Source organism: Gossypium raimondii, chromosome 10 (genome assembly GCF_025698545.1).
Source record: "Gossypium raimondii isolate GPD5lz chromosome 10, ASM2569854v1, whole genome shotgun sequence".
Lineage (NCBI taxonomy): Eukaryota > Viridiplantae > Streptophyta > Magnoliopsida > Malvales > Malvaceae > Gossypium > Gossypium raimondii.
The window spans coordinates 60,360,688-60,383,822 of NC_068574.1; the positions used below are offsets into that span (position 1 = coordinate 60,360,688).

General features: G+C 32.1%; 5 protein-coding genes across 5 annotated transcripts; 4 read left to right on the forward strand and 1 right to left on the reverse strand.

The window, feature by feature from the left end:
• The first annotated feature begins 2,472 nt into the window (after nucleotides 1-2,472).
• Nucleotides 2,473-6,280, forward strand: LOC105776270 (proline transporter 2). The gene is made up of 7 exons (XM_012598836.2): nucleotides 2,473-2,898; nucleotides 4,100-4,324; nucleotides 4,402-4,496; nucleotides 4,577-4,766; nucleotides 5,049-5,176; nucleotides 5,260-5,475; nucleotides 5,550-6,280. Exons 1-7 carry the CDS (start codon nucleotides 2,811-2,813, stop codon nucleotides 5,925-5,927), a joined length of 1,320 nt encoding a protein of 439 aa, XP_012454290.1. The 5' UTR covers nucleotides 2,473-2,810; the 3' UTR covers nucleotides 5,928-6,280.
• Nucleotides 6,281-7,242: 962 nt separating this feature from the next.
• LOC105776271 (syntaxin-81) lies at nucleotides 7,243-10,417 on the forward strand. Its single transcript, XM_012598837.2, has 7 exons — nucleotides 7,243-7,495; nucleotides 7,600-7,683; nucleotides 7,759-7,863; nucleotides 8,270-8,410; nucleotides 9,144-9,386; nucleotides 9,480-9,611; nucleotides 10,116-10,417. Exons 1-7 carry the CDS (start codon nucleotides 7,418-7,420, stop codon nucleotides 10,257-10,259), a joined length of 927 nt encoding a protein of 308 aa, XP_012454291.1. The 5' UTR covers nucleotides 7,243-7,417; the 3' UTR covers nucleotides 10,260-10,417.
• Nucleotides 10,418-11,133: 716 nt separating this feature from the next.
• LOC105776274 (60S ribosomal protein L35a-1) lies at nucleotides 11,134-13,076 on the forward strand. Its single transcript, XM_012598842.2, has 5 exons — nucleotides 11,134-11,291; nucleotides 11,423-11,458; nucleotides 12,130-12,358; nucleotides 12,448-12,490; nucleotides 12,847-13,076. Exons 1-4 carry the CDS (start codon nucleotides 11,260-11,262, stop codon nucleotides 12,487-12,489), a joined length of 339 nt encoding a protein of 112 aa, XP_012454296.1. The 5' UTR covers nucleotides 11,134-11,259; the 3' UTR covers nucleotide 12,490; nucleotides 12,847-13,076.
• A 2,717-nt stretch (nucleotides 13,077-15,793) lies between these two features.
• On the forward strand, nucleotides 15,794-19,499 carry LOC105776272 (probable sugar phosphate/phosphate translocator At3g11320). Its single transcript, XM_012598838.2, has 4 exons — nucleotides 15,794-16,578; nucleotides 17,858-17,961; nucleotides 18,044-18,272; nucleotides 18,950-19,499. Exons 1-4 carry the CDS (start codon nucleotides 16,138-16,140, stop codon nucleotides 19,094-19,096), a joined length of 921 nt encoding a protein of 306 aa, XP_012454292.1. The 5' UTR covers nucleotides 15,794-16,137; the 3' UTR covers nucleotides 19,097-19,499.
• Nucleotides 19,500-20,109: 610 nt separating this feature from the next.
• On the reverse strand, nucleotides 20,110-22,962 carry LOC105776273 (LIM domain-containing protein WLIM2b). The gene is made up of 6 exons (XM_012598841.2): nucleotides 22,801-22,962; nucleotides 22,330-22,520; nucleotides 21,386-21,485; nucleotides 21,266-21,297; nucleotides 21,078-21,167; nucleotides 20,110-20,554 (listed from the first exon to the last, which is right to left on the reverse strand). The coding sequence occupies exons 2-6, from the start codon at nucleotides 22,462-22,464 to the stop codon at nucleotides 20,345-20,347; spliced, it is 567 nt and encodes a 188-aa protein (XP_012454295.1). The 5' UTR covers nucleotides 22,465-22,520; nucleotides 22,801-22,962; the 3' UTR covers nucleotides 20,110-20,344.
• Nucleotides 22,963-23,135: the final 173 nt, after the last annotated feature.

Genomic DNA, 23,135 nt, shown 5'->3' on the forward strand with positions numbered 1-23,135 from the left:
TTTTGGAGGGCATGCCCTTTTTTTATAATTTTAAGTAATTTAAAATATTTTAAAATATATTTTTTATATTCACCCATATTAATTATATTTTTACTAATGGGATATGACATGATATGACCAATAACATGGATAAAGGAGAATATGGATGTTGATTCACTTCCAATAGTGCATTCACATTATTTGAGCTTATAATATAATATTTATTTTCGGTTCAAAGGCTAAAATATGCTATAAGTCGGTCTGGTTTTTACATTTTGTCTTTTTACTTAAAAAATAGATGTATTAATCTCTATACCAAGATTAAAGAGTAAATTAATCCTTATATCTTAGCATGAGGCACGTCACGTGTTTTTAACGATATAAATGAAATTTTACTTTTACTTTCACCAATAATCTTTCATTTTCAATCACTTTCATACTTTTTTCCTCTTGAAAACCCCTAATTAAAGGATATTTATTAGATTGTTGAAAATGTTAATTAATGTATTACCTTTTAAAAAGTCAATTAAATTAATTAATTATTTTTCAAAAGTCCTAAGATGATAATTAAATAATCAATCTTTCACAATCTTACTTGTAATAAATGTTCCTCTTGAATTTCTATAAAATATATATGTTAGGACCTATGGCTGAGGGACACACTTCAACTTTTAACTTGGGATTGCAATAAGCTATATCTAGTAATAGGTGGGATTTGGGTTAATTTAAATTTCTAAAATTTTAAATTATTTTAGGTTTGAATTATTTCGAGTTGAAGTTATTTATTTGGATCGTTTGTATTATTTATGGTTCAATTGGTAGGGATAACAATAGAATAGAGTGGAAGTGAATGTCGACAAATTTATCACTAGTTAACTTGTTTTGCTCTCCACCATATGTCCTACTCTGATATGGATGTATGATCGTGAAAATCATTACCACGTTAATAGATATTAGAGTCATTCATCCTTGTCCCACCTCATCTCGCTCCACTTGAATTTAAATTTTTTTGGTAGTTATATTTAATATTTTCAATATTTTAAAATTAAATAAATATTTAAACACATAATATATGAATTTTTTTCATAATATTTATATATGCACAAATTTCTTAATGCCTCCATATTTAATTTAAAAAAAAAGTATCGATTGAGTCTTAATTCTATTGGCATTGGTACTATTACCAATATAGGAGAACGTGAGTTCGAGTGTGCTGAAGCGTATTATCCTCCTATTTAGAAAAGGAATAGATATAATAAGAATATATAATAAAATTAATGTTATTCCGATCAAAATTCAAAGACTGAAATTTTAAAAGATTTTAATGTCTTCAATTTAAAGACATAGTAATTAAACACAATAATTTTTTAAATAATTAAGAACCAATTTCTTAAAATAAAAATCGAAAAATAAAGTAAAAGTACGCTTTTTTATTAATGTCTTCAATTTTAAAGACATAATAAATAATTATAAATCATAATGAAGCTTCTTTCATTGAAAAAAATAAAGTGAAAATACATTCTTTTTTCTTCTTGTTTTTTTATAAATTATTTCCTTTCTTTTAAGTATTTTTTTCTATTTATCTGAAAAAATATTTTTATTATTTTAATTATCCAAATTAGATAGAATTTTAATTAAATCCAAAAATAGTGGGAAGTGGTTGTAGGGTGCTTCCTAAAATCCAGTAAAATTTAATTACATTCTTACTTATTTGTAGATTACACAAAGATCCTCAATCCATTTTCCACCGTCCGATCGACATGATCAAAATCACTTACATCTCATGATCTTAAGATAAAATTTAGGGTAAATTATATCTAAGGCCACTAAACTATTAGTAAGTTTACATTTTGGTCATTCAACTTCAAGAAGTTACAAAATGATCATTGAATTATTTGAAAGTTTTCATTTGAATCACCGAGTTTTTAAAATCGTCGTTGTATGACCTTCTCTATTCACACAACCTACACTAATTAAAAGCTCTCATCCCCCCCTTTTTTTTCCTTCTTACAATTCATTTTTTTAACATTAAATAATTTTAAACATTACGAATCTTCAAACCAAAATCCAAACAAATTTATTCTCCAATCTTTGATACTGATCGTCAGATCACATTGGATCTAAGGTATATTTTTCTACTTATCGATGAACATTGATTCACCGTACCGGTCGTTGAATCATTGTTAGAGTTCACTAGATAGACTTTAAAAAAAAACTTAACACTTTGGTGACTTAAATAAAAACTTTGGAATAATTCAATGACTATTTTGTAACTTTTTCAAGTTGAGTGACCAAAGCACAAACTTGCTAATAATTTAGTGACTTTGGGTGAAATTTACCCTAAATTTTTAATCCCAATAAATTGATTATGCGAGCGGTAAATGGCAATAGTAAAAAGATTTTCTTGTTTCCATTTTGTTTAGATTTTTATTTTCCCGGAAAATCTTGTAGACATCCTCGTGTTCATATATATATATATATATATAGAAATGTGTGTGCTTTAAAGAAAGAAAAAGAACAGAAGAGGCAGTTAACTGAAACATTACTTTCTTCTACCAAACCGACGAGCATTTAGATTCTTGAAAAAAAACCCAGATTTCAAAATTGAAAACTTTGTTGTTATTGGGAAAAGAAAGGATCTTTAATTGACTGTAATTAAGTTTTTTTCTTCTGACATAGAAATTCAATAAGAAAGAAGGTAGAAGAATTTTCTCCCCCAATTAGCAACCCTGGCGTTCATAGATATATTTGTTGAAGAAAATAAACAAGAAGAAGATCAACAAGGGGAAACTGTTTGGCTCTTTCAAGAAGAAGGGAAAAGTGAGCCAAATATGGTAGCTGATAATGGTGATGAACCAGATGATGATAATAATAAGTTAACTCTTCATGTCCCTGAAACTTCCCATCAAATTAGCACTGGTATATATATTTTTTTTCTCCTCTTTTTTTGGTCCCATATTGAAGATTGTTCTATTTCTAATTCTGAGTTTTTCTTTTCTTTTTTGAAATTTGATTGGATTGTTCATTTTTTAATCTTGGGATTTTGATGTTCTTATTGTTTGCATGGTGAAAAAGTAGTTTATTTTTGGGCTTCTGGTTTTTATTTTCTTTTTGGGATTTTTCATTGTGATTGTTGTATGGTCTCTTATTGCAAGTTTCTGTTGGATTTTCACCACTTTTTTGTGGCATTTTCATACTAATTTTGGGTATTTTGATTGTTCTTTTCTTTGATAATTTGATGCCACAAAGTTTCATCTTTCTGGGATTTTTAAATGATCTTTCTATGGTCTTTTAGTGCATGTTTTGTTGGATTTCAAGACTATTTTCTTGTACTTTCTTTTATTATGTTGTATTTGCTGCTGCAAAATGTTATATTTTTCATGCTATTTTTGGGGGTCTTCTGATTATCTTATTTGATACTTTGATCCCTAAAAGTCCTATCTTCCCGGGATTTTGATGGTCTTTTTATTGCATGTTTTGTTAGATCTCAACACATTTACTTATTTTTTCTCAAATTATGTTGTGTTTACTGCTGCAAATGTTGATCTTCTTGGTGTTTTTCATTATGGTAATGGTTTTTGTACAGTCCAAATAGTTCGTTGTGTTATTTTTCCATGGTCTTTTATTGCATGTTTTGTTGAATTTCTACACTTTTTCGTGTACTTTCCCTTATCGTGTTGTGTTTGCTACTGCAAAATTTCATCTTTCCTTTGTTTAGAGCCTGTTTCATACTATTTTTGGGTCTTCTGAGTTCTGACCAGGTAAAAGTATCATGGAAGCACTTGTTTTTTTTAGCAAAATAATCCGTATACATTAGATCAATGAGCAAACCGGTCTTGACCAATTTGTCCTTTGATCTAAAGGGACTAATTTGCCCATTTTTAAGTAGAGAGGGCAAAATGCAATGTATAGAGCCCTTATTTTCTTTGATATTTGTTCTTTCCCTTATTGTGTTGTATTTACTGCTGCAAAATGTTACCAAATCATCACTTTTTTTTATCTTAAAAGATGCCTACTTTGTTGGAATCAAGTTCTTGATTGTCTTCTCGAGTGAGTTTTGATCTGATTAAGCTTGATTTGCCATTTGAGCTCATTTGACCTTTTTTGGTGAGTTTTTCAGATTCATGGTTCCAAGCTGGTTTTGTCTTAACCACTGGAATCAACAGTGTATTTGTCTTGGGATATTCTGGAACCATCATGGTCCCCCTTGGTTGGGTCGGAGGTGTAGTTGGTTTGCTTTTAGCCACCGCGATATCATTATACGCAAACATGCTTGTTGCCAAGCTTCATGAATTTGACGGGAAGAGGCATATCAGATACCGCGATCTCGCAGGACAAATATATGGTACGAGCCTTAATTAATGTTAATGAACATTAATGTTGTCGTTATACGTTGTTTGATTATCGTCTCGTTTTCAATAGGTAGGGAAGCTTATTATATTACGTGGGCATTACAATACGTCAATCTGTTCATGATCAATATCGGGTATCTCATTTTGGGTGGTTCCGCTTTAAAGGTAAGACCCTGTAGTTATATTTTAGTTATAATTGCTCAAAGTTTTGTCGGGAATCGGTCACATACTGCTATGCAACGCAGGCTTTTTATGTACTTTTCAACGAGGAACATACTTTAAAGCTTCCGCACTTTATTGCCATAGAAGGAGTTGTGTGTATTTTGTTTGCCATTTCGACACCCCATCTCTCGTCTCTAAGAATATGGCTTGGATGTTCAACGGTTCTCAGCCTGATATATATCATTGTGGCGTGCGTGCTGGCAACTAAGGATGGTAATTTCTAACATTTTTCGTATTTTTCGTGTTCTTGTTTTTTGCATGGAAGGCTTAATATTTGAGCTTCATACGCATATGCAATTACACGTATGAAACTGGCTCGATATTTGCCTGCCTTCAGTTTGATAATGTTGGCCACCACTTATCTCGTGTTAATCAGTCGAGTCTCATTTGGAGCCCTGATGTTCGTTCTGTTTTTCACTTTGTCTGATATTGTTGGTCAAAATTTATGGTTTTTGCCATGTTTATATGGCAATAACGAGTCTTGTGCTGTTGTAGGACTCAATGCTCCGCCTAGAGATTATACCATACATTGGACATCAACCACCAGCCGGATTTTTTCAACCATTGGGGCATCTGCAAATCTCGTTTTTGCATTCAATACCGGAATGCTTCCCGAAATACAGGTAGGTGCTGGATTATATCCCGCTTGAGAGAATTCCCAAAATTCGATGAAATTATTGTTTAATTTGTAGTCATTGTTTAACAGGCAACGGTGAGGCAGCCTGCGGTGAAGAACATGTTGAAAGCTTTATACTTTCAGTTCTCTGTTGGAGTTGTACCGATGTATGCCGTTACCTTCATCGGCTACTGGGCTTACGGATCTTCAACGGCAACATATTTACTTAACAGTGCAACCGGTCCACTTTGGGTCAAGGCATCTGCAAACATTTCCGCTTTCCTACAATCCGTCATCGCTTTACACGTAAGTGTATATATATACCCGTTCATAATATCAAAAAAGAAACCCAACCCTAACTATCTCTTCTGTTCCCGTAGATATTCGCGAGTCCAGCTTACGAGTACTTAGACACTAAGTTTGGGATCACTGGAAGTGCGTTGAAACTACAAAACATAGCCTTTCGAATCTTAGCTCGAGGCAGCTACCTTACAATCAGCACGCTAGTATCGGCCATGTTACCATTCCTCGGAGATTTCGAGAGCCTAACGGGAGCATTAAGCACGTTCCCTCTAACATTCATCCTCGCTAACCACATGTTCCTCATGGCGAAGAAGAACAAATTGAGTTCATTACAACAATCATGGCATTGGTTAAATGTTGGGTTCTTTGCACTCATGTCTGTTGCAGCCACAGTTACAGGTATAAGACTTATTATTGTGGATTCGAAAGAGTATCATATATTCGCCGACGTGTGACGATAATGCTCGTAAATTAATGAATAGATGAAGATGAAGGGGTTGCAGATATTGAGATTACGAACTCGGGGTTGTTACGGGATGTGCATGCGTTACGCTGACCGTGTTAAGCCTCGAGTTCGTATGGAATTTTATTACGTATTCCATCGCTCGAGTGATTTTTTTTTCCGGTTACGATGAGTGTGTATTCTTTTTTAATTTGCAACCTCTGATTCAACTAGATGTTGAATAAGGGCTAGTTTAGTATTGTAAGAAAAATAGTTTGGTATATATATATATATATATAAAAACTGTGTTTAAAAAGTACTGTGAAGAAAATATTAATAAAAAATGTTGTGTTGTTTTAATGAAAATGTGTTATGAATGGGATATTTTTATTTCAATAAAATTAAGGGTAAACTATTAAATTAATTATTTTAGTCATTTATATTTGAAATGTTATATTTTAGTTATTAGTAAACCGACGTGACATGTTAAATATCATTTTAAACAAAACTTGTAAGTTAGGAAATGGAAAACATAAAAAGAATATAAATATGGGGTCAATTATATAATTTAAGTTAATTTTTTAAAATGATGATTTAATGTGTCACATCACTTATAGTTACTTAAAATGTTATAACAAGTGACTAAAATATAACATTTTAAATATAAGTGATTAAAATGTAACTTGAGGTAAAAAAGACTATTTTAATAGTTTACTCTAAAAATAATTTACGGATTTAACAATTGAATTTGAATTTTAAAATCTCATAAACGAAAAATTTAAATTTGTAAATAGTAGAAGTTAATGTAAAGACAACATTGGCTCGATGAATTTGAATTTTACGTGGAATGGTCCAAAGATAAAATTTTGATTGGGGATAATATTGACTCGATTTAAAGATTATATTAAATTATTTCGCACAAAACCTATTTGTTTCGAGCAAATTAATATCAACATTTTGCTCTAAAATTAAAAATAAGTAAACCTTACGATAGAGTAAAATTTTCACTATCTCTATTGTAAAATTCTATCTATTTCGATAAATAATTTTCTAGAGCAACTATTTTAATAATTTTTTTCTATTTCATTTTAAAAATTGAAAAAAATATTTTTTGAGGAATAAAAATGTTTTAATTAAAAATCATGACAAAATGCTTTTCTTTAAAAGAAGTTATTTATTTATTAAATTTATTAATTTAGTATTTAATATTTAAAATAGTTAAATCCCATTCTAATTTGTTTAGAAGGACTGATTTGTATAATTTTAAAATTGAGGGTGAGTTATTGAAAATGTACATCTTTATAATATTTTAAACCATTAATCTCATTTTCCATCTCTTTCTCTAGATTTTCGTTTTCTTCTCATAGGCTTTCAAATCTTCTCTTCAGTTCTGGATTTTCAATCCAATTAAAGTATTTAATTGCTTTTTAGAGCAAATAAAAACCCTAAATTCTCAACGAAATTTGAAAAAGAAAAAGCAATTGAAAATTGCAAAAGAAAAACATGTCGAGATTCAGAGATCGGACTGAAGATTTCAAAGACGCTGTACGGCAATCTGCAATTTCATCAGGTTTCAACGAGGTAATCGATTTTATATTTGTAAATTTTTAATAATTTAAATCTTCGATATTTTTTCAATAGTTTTTAATAGTTGTGTTGGATTCTGATTTTTTTTTTGTTGATAGTCTAAATTAGCAGCAATTATGGCGTCTTTCATAATCCATAAACCACGGCAAAGGACGCCATTTCTTAAATCTGCACTCAAAACGGTAAATTGCAAAAAATTTCCAAATTCCTTTTTTGTAAGAGGGAATTCCTTTTAATGTTTGAGTTTTTTGATATAGTTGGAGAGTATCGGAGCTTTGGATCAGTTCTTGTCAAAGCACCGTAAAGATTACGTGGATCGTCACCGAACAACTGAGCAAGAAAGGGACAGCATTGAACATGAAGTAATGTTTACAGGCTTTAGCTTCCAACATTACACTGTTCTTAGTTTGATTAGCAAATTTTTGGAAATTTTGCTTTAATCTACCTATAACTCTAAGGTAGTAATGCATTTTGATGTGGTAAAATTTGTTTATGCATTTAAAGGATTAAAATTTTTTTAGTTGATTTCGGATTTTTGGTGTTATTGTGGTCTTTTTTGAATCATACCAAATGGGAAGGTGTAGATTTTGATGATAGGGGGTATGCGTATATAGCGGTTATTTCCGGAGAGAGGAAGTGTTCGATTGTATTCAGCTCTTTGTTGCTTTTGATACACCGGAAAATTTTTATATTTCAATTAATTGAAGTTTGTGATTGTGAGTATTAGATTGTTTACTTCCTATGTTACTAAGGCAGAATTGGTTGCAGGTTACTGCTTTTGTTAAAGCTTGCAAAGAACAAATTGATGTTCTCAAAAATTGTATAAATGATGAAGAGGCAAGCTCGAAGGGGTGGCTTGGGATTAGGGATTCCTCGAATGCTGATACGATAGCGCACAAACATGGAGTGGTAAGGTTAAACTCTTCTTCCTGTTTTTCGAAACAAATTGGTTCTAGGACTGTCTACTTTCTGAAACTATCGACCTTAAGTTGATTGATTTAAAGAATTGGTTCTAAGGGTGAAAGTATCATGGAGGCCCTGTACTAGGAGTAAGATTGCATTTTGCCCTCTCTTACTCAAAAGAATGGGCAAATTAATCATTATACGTTAGATCAAAGACAAATTAGTTTTTTTTTGTTAAAAACTTCATCCTTTTGTATTGTTAAAAACCGGCGAGGTTGACAGGATAACCATACAGTGACATGTATCATGCCATGTATACTGCATGCTAACGTACAAAGACCTGTTTTTAATAGTAGAAATGAATAAAATTTTAATAGAAAGATTAATTTGCTCTTTGATTTGACGTACAGGGACTAATTTGCCCATTTTTTGAGTAGAGGGGGCAAAAAGCAATTTGATTCTTACTACAGGGACCTCCATAGTACTTTTACCTTCTAATTTGTCTCTTTTCCGATAAGAGCTAAATGATCTTATCAAGATTCGAGCCTTTATCTTTTTCTTTTCATCTTTTTACACGATAACTTGAGCTTCCCTTGTAATAATATTTTATGTCCTCGGCATTGTTCTTTCGATAACTTTTTATTTTTCCATGATGCCGTTTTCTTCATCTCTCTAATAACAAAAAGATAGTGGTATTGTTAGCTTGAATGAAACATTTGTGCTCTTCCTTAATATTCAGGTACTAATTTTGAGTGAGAAACTTCATTCGGTCACGGCACAGTTTGATCAGATGAGAGCTGTTCGTTTCCAAGAAGCTATCAATAGAGCAATGCCAAGAAGAAAACTTAAGAAGGTTGTTGACTCAAATTCTATAGATACCTCTAAACCATTGAACTTGGAGCACAGAGAGACCAATGAGAATCAACCTGAACCTCTTAGAGTCCAACAGGAATTACTGGACGATGAAACCCGTGCTCTTCAGGTAATCAGAATACTTTCCATTGTAGGTTTCGTATAGAATAAGTTTGATTACTTTCCATTCTATAGATACTAACTGCTCTGCTTATTTATATAGGTGGAGTTGACTAGTCTTCTAGACGCTGTTCAGGACACCGAAACTAAAATGGTGGAGATGTCTGCACTAAATCATCTCATGTCCACACATGTTCTGCAACAAGCTCAACAGATAGAACATCTTTATGATCAGGTGTGAAAATGTTCCGCTGCACATTCACTCTCTTTGCACTGCCAATATATTAACCTTGTATTTTCCTTTTCCTATATTAATCCATTGTTACTCATTAACATCATTAAATCTCATTTACGAAACATGATTAGATTACGTTCGATTGTATTAGCTGGATTTACTTTATGGGACGGTAATTCTAGTTTACAATGTCCTTTTATTGAAAAGTGAATGAAGTAGATACACTTTATGCGATGATATTTCTAGTTTACAATGTTTATTATCGAAAAGCATCTAGGGTCGGATAGTTCATTACAGTAATTGAATCAGGCATTTCAGCGTGAGATAGTGTTTACTATTTGATCCAATATATAGGGACTATTTTGCCCATAGTACAGGGGCCTTTATAATACTTTTACAGAGATAGTGTCATATTTTTTTTCAGCTCTAAGCATCGACTTTCCAATTTTTCCTCCTCTTATGCAACCTCTAAATTGACACCATCATTTTTATGTCTTCCTGCAGGCCGTTGAAGCAACAAAAAACGTAGAGCTCGGTAACAAAGAGCTTTCACAAGCTATCCAACGGAACCGCAGTAGCCGGACCTTTCTAGTGCTTTTCTTCTTTGTTCTTACCTTTTCAATCTTGTTTCTTGACTGGTATAACTAAAAACAAAATTGTACCTTTTTTACCATTTTAATACACTGATCTGTTTTTTTCTTTCCCCAAAAGAACAGAAAAAAAATTCCCAATCCTTTCCTTGTAGATTTGATGGGGCAAAGCATCTAACAATTTTTGAAAGCAAAACTAATGTGAGTTTTTTCTTACTGTAGTTCCCTTTCCTTTATGAAGAAAACAAGGTTGAAATTTTTTGTGTTCATCTGTAGTATACATCATATGTTTTAGGCAAATGTGCAAATTGATGGAGATATATATATATACGGTAGTTCTTACGAACAATTTGACGCATCAGGTTTTGCTTAGGTCGAGTCGAGTTTAAGATAGATTTTGTGATCCAAGTAATCTCAAGATATGAAACCTCTTCTTTCAATCTGGGTTGGGTCAATTAGGGATTAAAAAGTTAAGGTATCTTGGGTTTATGGCATTTTAAGTTTTGGATCATTTGGGTTTTTCAGTCATGTTTTTGAGTCATTTTTTAAGTCATTTCTAGTGCTCGGCTCGGGAGAATTTAGGGGATGTTCAAATGGTGAATTTGGTTAGAATGTTTAACTGTTATCGGTTATTAAATTTTATAATTGAATCCTCGATTGAACCGACTTAATAAATATTATTTTTAGTATAATAAATATATAATACATAAATTAAATAAAATCTAATCCAATTTACAAAGCGAACCCAACAGATCAACCCAACCCAAGTTTATATCAAAATAAAAAAAATTAATAAAAAGAACTTACAATAAAAAATTATCAACTAACCGACTGAATATATTAAAGTTAAAAAGACAACATCACTCTTCCAAAAGGTCCAATGACTCAATACTAAGGCCCAAATCCATATATGGTTATACATTCGACTTACAGTCTTTTATATTTCAGCCCCCTTATATAAATTCCCCAAAATTAGGGTTTTTAGTTCTACCCTGTGCAGCCACCTTTATCAGAAATCAAAAGGAGTAAACCTCAGATTCCAAATCGGAAAAAGAAAAATGGTGAAGGGACGCCAAGGGGAGCGAGTCAGGTCATTTTGATCTTTACATTTACCCTTTCAAAACCCTAGTTTTTTTATTAAAATTTCCGGTTTTAGCTTATGTTACTATAATTTTTACCTTCAACTTGTTATTTTTTTTAATTTTTGTTTCCCATTTGCAGACTCTATGTAAGAGGAACCATCTTGGGTTACAAGAGGTAATAAAACTCTAAACAGTTTTAATTTATGTTAAGCTTTGCTTTTGCTTTAGGAATTAGATAATTTAAAAAAAAATTGATTACTTAATTAACGTTTGAGTAACATTAGCCGATTTAATGTGTTAGGGTTTAGGGTTAATTGTGTGATTGAATTTCTAGGGTTTTCTTTGTTGGACAGGAAGTAATTGGTCAATTTACAATAGAGGTCACTCTATTATAGGGACTTCATCAATTTAGTCCCTGTACTATTAAAAAGAATTGGAATAGAGTTAACGTTTTCTGTTAAAAATATCATTTACTGTTTAACAGTATTAATATTTTTAAGTTTTATGGTTTTAATGAATTATTTTGTTTGGTATTGAACTGAAATTGAAAGAAATAAGTTTCAAGACATCTTTTATATGGTAAATGTTAACTCTGTTACAATCTAGACTTATTTGATTCTTTTTAATAGCGTAGGGCCTAAATTGATCTATTTAATAAAAGAGGGACTAATTTGATCCGGTCCCAATAATACAAGGACATCCTAGATACTTTAACCGAAAGTAATTAGTTGTGTTAACTAAATGATGAATCAGGTTATATATTGTTCTTTGAATTTGTTTTCCTTCTTTGATTGCCTTGTTTTTGAAATTGGTGCTTATGATTTGTTCGGTGCCGATGGGTGTTAGGTCGAAGTCAAACCAGTATCCGAACACTTCATTAATCCAAATTGAGGGAGTTAACACCAAAGAGGAAGTAGCTTGGTATGCCGGCAAGCGTATGGCTTATATTTACAAGGCTAAGGTGAAGAAGAATGGTTCGCATTATCGCTGCATTTGGGGCAAGGTAACTAGACCGCATGGTAACAGTGGTGTTGTTCGTGCTAAGTTCAAGTCTAACCTTCCCCCTAAATCTATGGTAAGCGTGATATATCTGTTGTTACTTAATCGGTTTATGTACATTCTGCTTTTAGTCTTACATGTATGTATGTTTTCGTTCCTTTGTAGGGAGATAGAGTCAGAGTCTTCATGTACCCCAGCAACATTTGAGGTAATGTCGACTTCCTGGTTTATGAACTTTGTTAGTTGATTTGTCGGGTCGTTTTAGTGAATGTATAATGGTAGAACCGATAATGATTCATATATCAGTTGTATCAGCTCTAGCCACCACATGGCATAATTCAGCTTTACTGATTTTTATGTTGTAGCTTTTTGTCGTTTCTGCATCCTTGTGATCCCGATTGTTGCTATGGTTGAAACTATCCATCATCTTTTATCCTCGTTATTATAGCGATATTAAGCTGTCGTTGTAAATGTGGAATCTCGTATAATTATGAACATTTCCTATGTAGAATTCGAACCTTTTGTCCAAGCTCCCTAATGTTGTATCTTCTTCTTTCCCTGCAGTTGTCTAGACGCCTGACGGCATTCGATCGATGACTCAAGTGACTCTGCCTTTCCACCAGGTTTTACAAACTTTGTCGAAATGTTTTGTTTTCAAACAGTCATTTTGTTTCTTTACTACCATAGAAACTCTGCTTTTGTCCAAAATGTCTCTTCTATCTCGGATTTTTTGCGTGTTTGTTCATGGACTTCGAAGTTTTGGGTAATCAATCATTTATGGAACTGAATAGCAACTTTGTTCTTCTTGGACCATGCATATCGTTATCGAAGTTTTGGGTCGGGTCAGGTTAGCCCAAATTCATGAAACTTTTGTTCGAGGCCCATATTCATACAGGTCAGATGCACCATATCTACCATTGTAGTTTGATTTACATTCAATTCTGAACCCAAAATATATCGGTTAAATTATGGTTTAGTCCCTCTACCTTGCTCAAGTTGTATATTTTGGTCCTCTACTTTTAAAATGTTAAGTAGGTCGAAATCTGTTAACACGGTAATGTTATTAAAGTGATGCCATAGATTTTTTCTGTAAGAAAATTCTATTTTGACCATAAGAAAGTTACTAACAAAAAAAAGATCTTTTTAACCATTTTAACATGTTATCAATATTCATTTATTAATAACATTATATCAGCATACAATCAGATCATACCAAATGGTATCAAATCTTAAATTTGAGTATAATCGAGGGACTAAAGTCAAAATTAGACTCAAAAGTATGATGATAGTACGAGTGCATGTGGTGTCTACTTTTTTGCGTTAATAAACGTGTCATAAATTATTAATTCTATTAGACACTTTTATACCATTCTTATTATTATTTATAAATATCTCAAACTCGTAAATTAGAGGATAATATGTGTTTAAATGTATTTTAAATCATATCTAGTTAACACGGTAACAATGTCAATCGAGTTAAAAGTGTCATTGATAAATTTTTAAAATTCTAAACATATTTTATATGAATCATCACATATTTTATAATTTTAAAAATTAGAACAATGAACAAATATTTGTTGGGTAGGCATTCGATTTTCGATTTAATTGGATTTAAAAAACAATAATTTAGTTAGCTAATAAATGTTAACGTGCAAATAAAGTAAAATTATATCTTACGTACATGCATGCATGTGGACTTGTAGAATTCCTTAGTAAACCCAATTGAATAAAAATAACACTCAAAGTGCACCAATTTCCCTTTTTTAATCAACATATAAAATAGATAACTTATGAAATGAATTTCTATATGTATGAGTATGAAAGGGATTAAAATTTTAAAATTTGATCCAAAAATAAAGGAAAAGTCCATATAATAAATGTATTAAAGAAGAAAAGGAAACTTTGATTGGATTTTTCTTTTGAGTTGATTGTATCGAACACTTATAAAACTATTGGTGTTATATTAATTACGTTCTTTAATTGTTAAAACTGTTTATTTAACCGTTAAATGATATATCAAAATGAAAAAGTTTAGAAAATAAAATACTGAGTTTCTTTAAGCTTTTCATTTTATTTTTATTTTGTTTCTCAAGGTATCCACTAGAATGAACCTAATGACTAACCATTCTCGTATGGTAGACCCATTAAGGGAGTAAACTATGACAGATGAGATTTAACACCTTATTTACCGTTCAATTAATAATTTTAGTAATGAAATGACTTTATTGATATAACTTTGGTAGTTTAGGATGTAATTTGAAGGTTTTAAAGTTTAAGAATCAAATTAGAATGAAATATATAATATAGGGATGTATGTAGCAATTAAATTTTTTATAAGGCAAAATTTATTTGGGTCAATGGACTGAAAAACTGTTTCCCCTTTTATTGTTGCCTTAATTAAACAACAAAATAAAGAATGGAATCTATGCATGTATTTGAAATGCATTCTTTTAGGATTATTTAATAAATTATTGAAAAAATTGTTATAAATGTAAATATTGAGAATTTCATTTTGGTTAAAATATGCTTCGAGGTATTCTTTATATTTATAATTTAATCCTTTTATTTTTATTTCAAATAATTTAGTTAATATAAGCTTCAAGGCTCGAGTCTTATTAGGTATAAAGTCAAAATTTTGAGGGGTCGTTATATAATTTTTCCGCGTCTAAAAATGATTTTTGTTCATTAATCAAAAGGTATAAAAGGGTTAAATTAACTAATTAATTACTATGAGGGCTATACTTGCATTTAATTTATCATTTATCTTAGTTTAAAGTTTGTTTTAACAATTTCATTATAGTTTCTTATCATATTTGTTCTTTTTGACACAGTGTCTAGAACTACTCATAACCCCTTCCAACCATAAATAGGAGGATAATGTGTTTTAGCACACTCAAACTAACGTCCTCCTACATTGACAATAATACCTATATCAATCGAGTTAAAACTCAATCGACAAATTTAAGTCTAGATATATTGAAGTTTTAATATTGAAACAAACAACAAGATCTAATTTATTACCAAAAAACAAGAAAAACTTTCCTTGTATAAATCACAATAGTTCCCAAAAACTCATAAGTCAAAAGTTCCCTTTTTTAATGAGAAATAATTAATAAAAATAATTTATTAATAACCCTTCCTTTTTAAAAAAACCAAGGTTAAATAACTTATAAGTCCCTATGCTCTTCAAAAACTTAGGATTTAATTCTGTACTTTTATTTTTAAGAATTTAGTCATTTATTTTTTCGCTTTCAAAATTTAGGTCTAATTGATATCATTTTAATTTTTCTTCTTAAATTTAGGTTAATTACGCTAAAATTTTTATAGTATTTTTATTATTTAAAGTTGGACCAAATCTTGAAACAAAAATATAAGGATTAAATCTTAAATTTTCAAAACTATAAGTACTTATGAAATATTTTAACAAAACCAAATTAAAAAGAAATGCAAACGCGTTTACCTTCTCTTCTTTAAAATCCTTTTATCATTTATATTGACATCGTTCTCTCAAATGAAATTTGCAGAGAGACACCCACTTTCTTCTTCTTCTTTTAAAATTTGATTTTTTTTTTTTTAGATTTTTGAGTAAAATCTTCTATTTTTTTCTTCAATTTCTAGTCCCTTGATTTTATAATGAGAAGCTTGAATCCTTGGAATTAGATCCTTATAACCTAAATTTCATCAAATTATTGCCCCCTTTCCCCCCCCCCCCCAAAATTTTCCCAGACTCAACTCAGATCCACCTTCAAACAATTCAGTCTCCTTATAATCTTCAAAAACCAATTTTCTTTTCCCTCAAAATAAAGATACCCAGATCTTCAAAACACCAAAAAATTTAGAAAAATTCTATAAACCATGAAAACCAATTCGAGATTCTTCACGATCGGGCTAGTAGCATCCTGGTACTCATCCAATATTGGCGTATTGTTATTAAACAAGTATTTACTAAGCAATTATGGCTTCAAATACCCAATTTTCTTAACCATGTGTCACATGACAGCTTGTTCATTGTTAAGCTATATCGCGATTGCATGGATGAAAATGGTACCAATGCAAACGATTCGATCTAGGGTTCAGTTCTTGAAGATCTCGGCTTTGAGTTTAGTCTTTTGTGTGTCGGTGGTGTTTGGGAATATCTCATTGAGGTACTTGCCGGTTAGTTTCAACCAGGCTATCGGTGCTACGACGCCGTTTTTCACGGCGGTCTTTGCTTACTTAATGACTTTGAAAAGGGAGGCTTGGCTTACTTACCTTACACTTGTGCCTGTTGTTACTGGTGTTATCATTGCCAGTGGGGTATGTATTTATTTGTCTAATTTTTCTTTGTTGGTTAATGAATTGTTTAGCTTTACTCTTTTGGTAGTGAAAATGGGTTGCCTTTATTTTTTATTTTTATAGTTTGGGTAATGAAAATGGTAGCTTTTAATTATGGAAATGGCTTTTACTTTTAATTTTGTTGAAATTTGTGTTGTTTTGCCTGCTAAATTTGTCACTTTTATAACTTTTTATGGTTAATGGAAATGTTAGCTTTTTTAGGGGATTTATTAAGGATTTGAACGGTGTTGTATTAGGAGTTTAATTGCATTTTGCCTCATCTACTAATCCCTGTACGTGAGATCAAAGAAAATCTGGCCCTTCTTGTAAAAATTTCATTCATCTCTGCTGTTAAAAACTGGCCTTGTACCTTAGCATAAGATACATATGTCACGCTACATGTCACTTGTCAGTTTTTAACATAAAAAATGGATGAAATGCAAGGATTAATTTGTCTATTTTTTGAGTAGAGGGGCAAAATGCAATGCAATCTCACTTAGTACAGGAGCTTCCATGGTACTTCCATGGATGAATAGCATGTTGAAATTTTGTTAAAGCTTTCATATTTTCTATTGGATAATGGGAATATTATTAGCTTCATATTTATGGAGGATATGAATAGAATATTTAAAGAATTTCTTTTATTTCAATTGAACTATGTTGGCTATATATGATTTCAAGCTGCTATTTTGATTTGATATAAGCGGTTTTAAAAGTGTTCTTTAGCTGGAAAGAAGTAGATTCTTAAATCCCATTTCGAATTCGGAACAATTATGCCATGTTAGGTTATGTCACTTTTGTTTAAATCATGCCACGGATTCGTTTTTTTAGAAAAGCTCAAGTGTTTATTATAAATCATATTGTGATGATTGATTGATAAATTGATTGAATTAATAAATAGTTCAGTTTTTTTTCTAGAAATGTGATTACGTGGCATGATTTGAATGAAAGTGATATACGCTGACGTTTCTCGGATTTTGTAAATTGAATAGTTGCAAGGCAAAAACGGTACAATTATGAGTAGTAAAAGTTGTAAAAAAACTACTATCTGTGGCATTTGCTTTAAGTTCTATTCAATTGTTGGTATCCAGTCCCATAATGTATGTTTTGTTTGTGGCATTTAGAAGTGTCTGGTCTTGGGTTTTGCTGCTCTATTTGATTGAAAAAACCGTCAAATGTCCTTCTTTTACCTTTTATAAATTAAAAACCCGTATTCTGCGTCATTCACATTTAATATGCTTTTCTTCTTCCATGGCCATAGGGTGAACCGAGTTTCCATCTATTTGGTTTCATCATGTGCGTTGCAGCTACCGCAGCAAGAGCTCTCAAGTCGGTTTTACAAGGAATTTTACTTTCTTCCGAAGGGTAAGGAGATTTTTATAGCTTTGCTTATGTTGAGTTCAGGGATTAGAACGAGCACTGAAAAGTTATTGTAATTTTATTTCAGCGAGAAGCTGAATTCCATGAACCTCCTTCTCTACATGGCACCGATAGCTGTTGTGTTTCTGCTTCCGGCAACGCTCATTATGGAAGAAAACGTGGTCGGTATAACCATTGCCCTTGCTAGAGATGACATGAAGATCGTTTGGTATCTAATATTCAATTCAGCACTCGCTTATTTCGTGAATTTGACCAACTTTTTGGTCACAAAACACACCAGCGCCCTCACTTTGCAGGTATGATATGCATGATTACTTATGGCTGGCTTTTCCCCAAAATTTTTGGCTTTTAGGAATTCATTAAATTCGGTCTGTACCTTTTATGTGTAATGGAATTAAATTGACATAAGTAGACTTGCTAGATTATGAAGGTTTAGGTAGTAAAAGTACTATGGAGGCCTTTATATTAGGAGTCAAATTGCATTTTGTCCCTTTTACTCAAAAAATGGGCAAATTAGTCTTTGTATGTTAGATCAAAGAGCAAACTGGTTCGTCATGTTAAAAATTTCATTCATTTCTATTGTTAAAAACTGACATGGCTGATAGAATAACCAGAAAGTTAAATGTGGCGTGTCACGTGTACCTCATTCTGACGTGGACCGGTTTTTAACAATAGAAATAGACGAAAGTTTTAACAAAAAGGACCAGTTTGCTTTTTGATTTAATGTATAAGGACTAATTTGCTCATTTTTTTACTAGTGAGAACAAAATGCAACTGACTCTTAGTATAAGGCCTCCATGATACTTTTACCAGGATTGCCTGCTTCGAACATCGATATAGACTCTCCATATAAGTAACTATTGTCAGTCGGTTTCATACATACGCATTCCTTTGTTTTGGTATCACCATTGTCTATATTCAAAACAACGTTAAGTTAAGCTTTTCAGGATACTGAAATGTTTTGCTCTTGCAGGTTCTAGGAAATGCAAAAGGAGCAGTAGCTGTGGTGGTTTCTATTTTAATTTTTAGAAACCCAGTTTCCGTCACCGGAATGCTCGGTTATACACTCACAGTATTTGGGGTTATACTCTACAGCGAAGCCAAGAAACGAAACAAATGAGACTATCCTGGGAAAACACGGTACGTACGTTACTGGTCATATATTTCGTTTCCTTTTATTGCAAAGAATGTCGACAATGTTCGGAGAGGATGATGTGGTAGCAACATGATGACATGGATTTTGCACCTTAGATTCTTTTAAAATTTTCCCCAAAAAGCCTGGGAAACTGGTTTTTTCGTATTTTTTTATCGATGACATTATGCAGGATTAGTCAACCATTAGGAAACTCGAATAAGTGCCGGATTTGGTCGATTTTCATTTTTATGTTTTTTTTTTAAATTCTTTTAGGAAAAGAGAACAAAAAAAAGGTTGTAGAATTGGTCTTTACATAGTGTTATCTGTTATTAAGATTTCTAATATTGATTATTAATGGAAAAAGGAAAAAAAAATCATAATTTTACCATTTCTTGTTTAATGTGTTGATATTTTGTTTCTTTATATGCTGGGAATTATGAATGTATGATGATGTATTTAGACCATCAAATATTCATGATGTTATCATATGGTGCATTCCTGCATAACAGGCAATTTGCCTATCAAAAAAGGTTCCATACGTGCTATCATTGATAGTCAAAACACTAACATGTTGAATGTATGCATGCATGCATATATACATACATGTACATGAAAATCAAGATGAGAGGAACTTTAAAGCAAACATCAAAAGTACATCAACATGTTGTATCACGCAAGCAAAGCAAGGGTTGTTTTACAAACTCTAGTTTGGAGAATGCATATCCTCATCCATCTATGCATGCATGATACATGCACATGCATACATACATAGATCCATACATATACATGAAAATGAGGATTAGAGGAACTTTAAAGCAAGGCAAACATCAAAAGTACATCAACACGATGTATCATGCAAGCAAGCAAGCAAGGGATGTTTTACAAATTCTAATTTGGAGAATGCATACATACATGCATGCATAGATACATACATATACATGGAAATGAAGATGAGAGGAACTTTAAAGCAAGGCAAACATCGAAAGTACATCAACATGTGGTACCATGCAAACAAAGCAAGGGTTTTTTTTTACAAATTCTAATTTGGAGAATGCATATCCATCCATCAATAAAATGCCATTACATATCTGCAGGTGAATAAGCCATAGAGGAAATTCAAGTTTTTTCTTCCCCTTTTTTGTTCATAAACATAAATCAAAGGATTCATAAGGAAAAAAAATCCAGCAAACACTAGGACAGAAAGAAAACATGAAAAAAAGGGATTTCTATAAATCAAGCTTCTGGAACAGAGGCGGCTGTGCGCTTAATCGATGCGGACTTGATCAAATGATTGTAGCTTCCTTTCTCTTTGAAAAGCTGGGAAAAGTGATGCTTACAATACAAAATGCCCTCAAGTGCTGCATAATTTGAAGGGCTTATAGGGCAACCACCATGAGAGCACTTGAAACATGATTTGTGGTAAGATTGACCTTCCACTGTTACCTATCAAAATTAAGCACAAAGAAGCCACATTTCACAATCTGATGCTTACATCGATCAATTTTACGAGAGCAATTGGTTATTCCGAATGGAATGTGCATATTCTAAACCGATTCATACCTCTCATTTCCGAGAGGTGCCCCCTTTTTAACATGAAATAAAGCATAATGTAGAAGGCAAACCAAGCTGCACTAACCCTGCATGTCTAAAGAAACTACTACAGGCTTTAACCTTTCTGGATTTGATTAGTTCGAGAACTTGGCTAACGAAACAAGGACACCCTGAGATCACCTAACTTATGCAAGAGGGAAACAAAGTATATTTCATTGGGATAAACCTCACAAAGCTAAAAATCGATGATGACTAGTATAAACTTAAGGAGGTTGATCATTGGTCATCCCGCGTGTTTACCCCATGATGTGATTAATACCTATGATCATTTCTGGCCTTCCCTATGGCCACCTTACAATCGCTTAAAAAAGATACATTTTCAACACAATGACTTAATGAGATCTTCAAATTTTACCTTCTCGAGTGGATAAGCAGTTTTACCACAAGTAGCACATTTGTCTTGTGTCCCGGAAAACATGCCGGCCGCTTTGCTAGGCGATCTTGTCTGAAACCGACACAAGCTATTGGGAATCAGCAAGCAATATCCTATAATGCAACTTTCTACTCAAATCAAACATAAACAATGTTGCAGGGTAGATTTACCAGTTGAGTTAACTTCTCGGCTGACTTGGCAGCTGCAGACAATAAAATTAACGTCAAATCAAACGAGTAAAACAATGTTGATGGCTTCCATCCGGCAAGAGAAAATGAAAAAAGACTTACGTGACTGAAAATTCTTGTTGTAGTTACCCGCCTCCTTGAATAGCTGCTCGAAATGAGGCTTGCAATAAAGAACACCTTCCATTGATGAGTAATTACCCCACTGCAGATAGATATAAGATCCAAGTGGTTATGTTAGAACCCGAAAAACTTCGTTACATACACCGAAACAGTTCATCAACCAAATCTATTATGTGAAAAACTCGTGTTCACAGAGGCTAGAACAATCGTGTTTGGGTTAAAGCAAAATTTGATTACACAGTCTAAGAGCTATTGAACTAACCCAAAAACTTCATTACATACACCAAACAGAGTTCATCAACCAAATCTATCACGTGAACAACTCTTGTTCAAAGAACCTAGAATGACCATGTTCGAGTTAAAGAAACATTTGATAACACAGTCTAACCAAAAGCTACTTAACTAACCCGAAAACTTCATTACATACACCAAACAAAGTTCATCAACTGGATGTATCACACAAACAACTCTTTTTCATACAGCCTAGAACGATTGTGTTCGAGTTAAAGCAACATTTGATTACACAGTCTAACCAAGAGCTACTGAACTAACCCCGAAACTTCATTACATACACCAAACAAAGTTCATTAATTGAATCTATCACGTAAACAAGTCCTGTTCGAAGAACCTAGAATGATCGTGTTTGAGTTACTGCTTTGAGAAACATTTGATTACAGAGTCTAACCAAGAGCTAATGAACTAACCCGAAAACTATTAACTAAATCTACCACATGAACAACTCATCGTGTTCGAGTTACCAGTGAGCTGAAAATCGGACAAAAGGCAATAGATACTTCATAGTTTCATATACCATTGTCTTCAAAGCTAATCAAATGTACTAAACACAAGCATATTCAGCTAACATTGACATTTAATCAAACAGATGACCTGCAAAATCATGGGAAAAGCAATTTAAAAAAAGCTACCTTTAATGTCCCTTTGCAATGGCTGCATTTGAAGCAAGATTTATGGAAAGGAACCCCATCTACTGATACAAGTTCCACTGGGTAAACAGTCTTTTCACAAGCCTTGCATTTTTGTTGGGTACCAATAAAAGACATGGCTCCAATATATGCTTTAGATCTAGAGCTTCAATTCAATATTTTGTTCTTTAATACTAACAAAAAAAAAAAAAAAACACAATTTCAGAATCAGATTGTGAAAAATTCCAACAAATTAAGCTATAAAGCTTAGAACTTTATTGGAGCCATAAACAAAAACATGAACTCTAATCCTTAAAATCTGGGATTTTCAAAAGGAATCATAAATGAAAACAAAATTCCTATGCAAAACCCAGTTAGATGATCTAATTTGAGAGCTTAAACCCAATAGTAAACAAAAACTGGGTCAAAGATTGAAACTTTAAAAAAATAAAGGGATTAAAAAGAAAAATGTACCGTTGAAAGAAGTAAGTATTGGATCTATGAAATAAGATGAACAAAAAATGAAATCAAATTAAAGAGAAAGTTCAAAAGCTGTAAAAGAGTCAAAAGGGTGTTCTAAGGAATTAGAGAAGAAATAGATAATGAGAAATTATTGGGAAATAACTCAAAGAAACAAGAGAATAATATATATATATATATATATAAGGAATATTATATTATATGGTTTGATGGATGGAACAAGTCATTGGTTTCAACCAAACTCAACTATGGTGGCTTTGATTATTTGACAACGTTGGTGTCATGTCGATTTCTATACCTTTGGATTTATGTTAATTTTAACTGAATTA

Coding starts and splice junctions, on each gene's coding strand:
- LOC105776270 (XM_012598836.2), top strand. CDS start 2,811: ATGGTAGCTGATAATGGTGATGAACCAGATGATGATAATAATAAGTTA. Junction 4,767..5,048: donor CGTGCTGGCAACTAAGGATG/GTAATTTCTAAC, acceptor GTGCTGTTGTAG/GACTCAATGCTCCGCCTAGA. Junction 5,177..5,259: donor GAATGCTTCCCGAAATACAG/GTAGGTGCTGGA, acceptor ATTGTTTAACAG/GCAACGGTGAGGCAGCCTGC.
- LOC105776271 (XM_012598837.2), top strand. CDS start 7,418: ATGTCGAGATTCAGAGATCGGACTGAAGATTTCAAAGACGCTGTACGG. Junction 7,496..7,599: donor TTTCATCAGGTTTCAACGAG/GTAATCGATTTT, acceptor TTTTGTTGATAG/TCTAAATTAGCAGCAATTAT. Junction 9,612..10,115: donor TAGAACATCTTTATGATCAG/GTGTGAAAATGT, acceptor GTCTTCCTGCAG/GCCGTTGAAGCAACAAAAAA.
- LOC105776274 (XM_012598842.2), top strand. CDS start 11,260: ATGGTGAAGGGACGCCAAGGGGAGCGAGTCAG. Junction 11,459..12,129: donor ACCATCTTGGGTTACAAGAG/GTAATAAAACTC, acceptor GATGGGTGTTAG/GTCGAAGTCAAACCAGTATC. Junction 12,359..12,447: donor ACCTTCCCCCTAAATCTATG/GTAAGCGTGATA, acceptor GTTCCTTTGTAG/GGAGATAGAGTCAGAGTCTT.
- LOC105776272 (XM_012598838.2), top strand. CDS start 16,138: ATGAAAACCAATTCGAGATTCTTCACGATCGGGCTAGTAGCATCCTGG. Junction 17,962..18,043: donor ATTTTACTTTCTTCCGAAGG/GTAAGGAGATTT, acceptor ATTTTATTTCAG/CGAGAAGCTGAATTCCATGA. Junction 18,273..18,949: donor CCAGCGCCCTCACTTTGCAG/GTATGATATGCA, acceptor TTGCTCTTGCAG/GTTCTAGGAAATGCAAAAGG.
- LOC105776273 (XM_012598841.2), bottom strand. CDS start 22,464: ATGTCTTTTATTGGTACCCAACAAAAATGCAAGGCTTGTGAAAAGACT. Junction 21,298..21,385: donor CAACAAGAATTTTCAGTCAC/GTAAGTCTTTTT, acceptor TATTGTCTGCAG/CTGCCAAGTCAGCCGAGAAG. Junction 20,555..21,077: donor CTGCTTATCCACTCGAGAAG/GTAAAATTTGAA, acceptor TAATTTTGATAG/GTAACAGTGGAAGGTCAATC.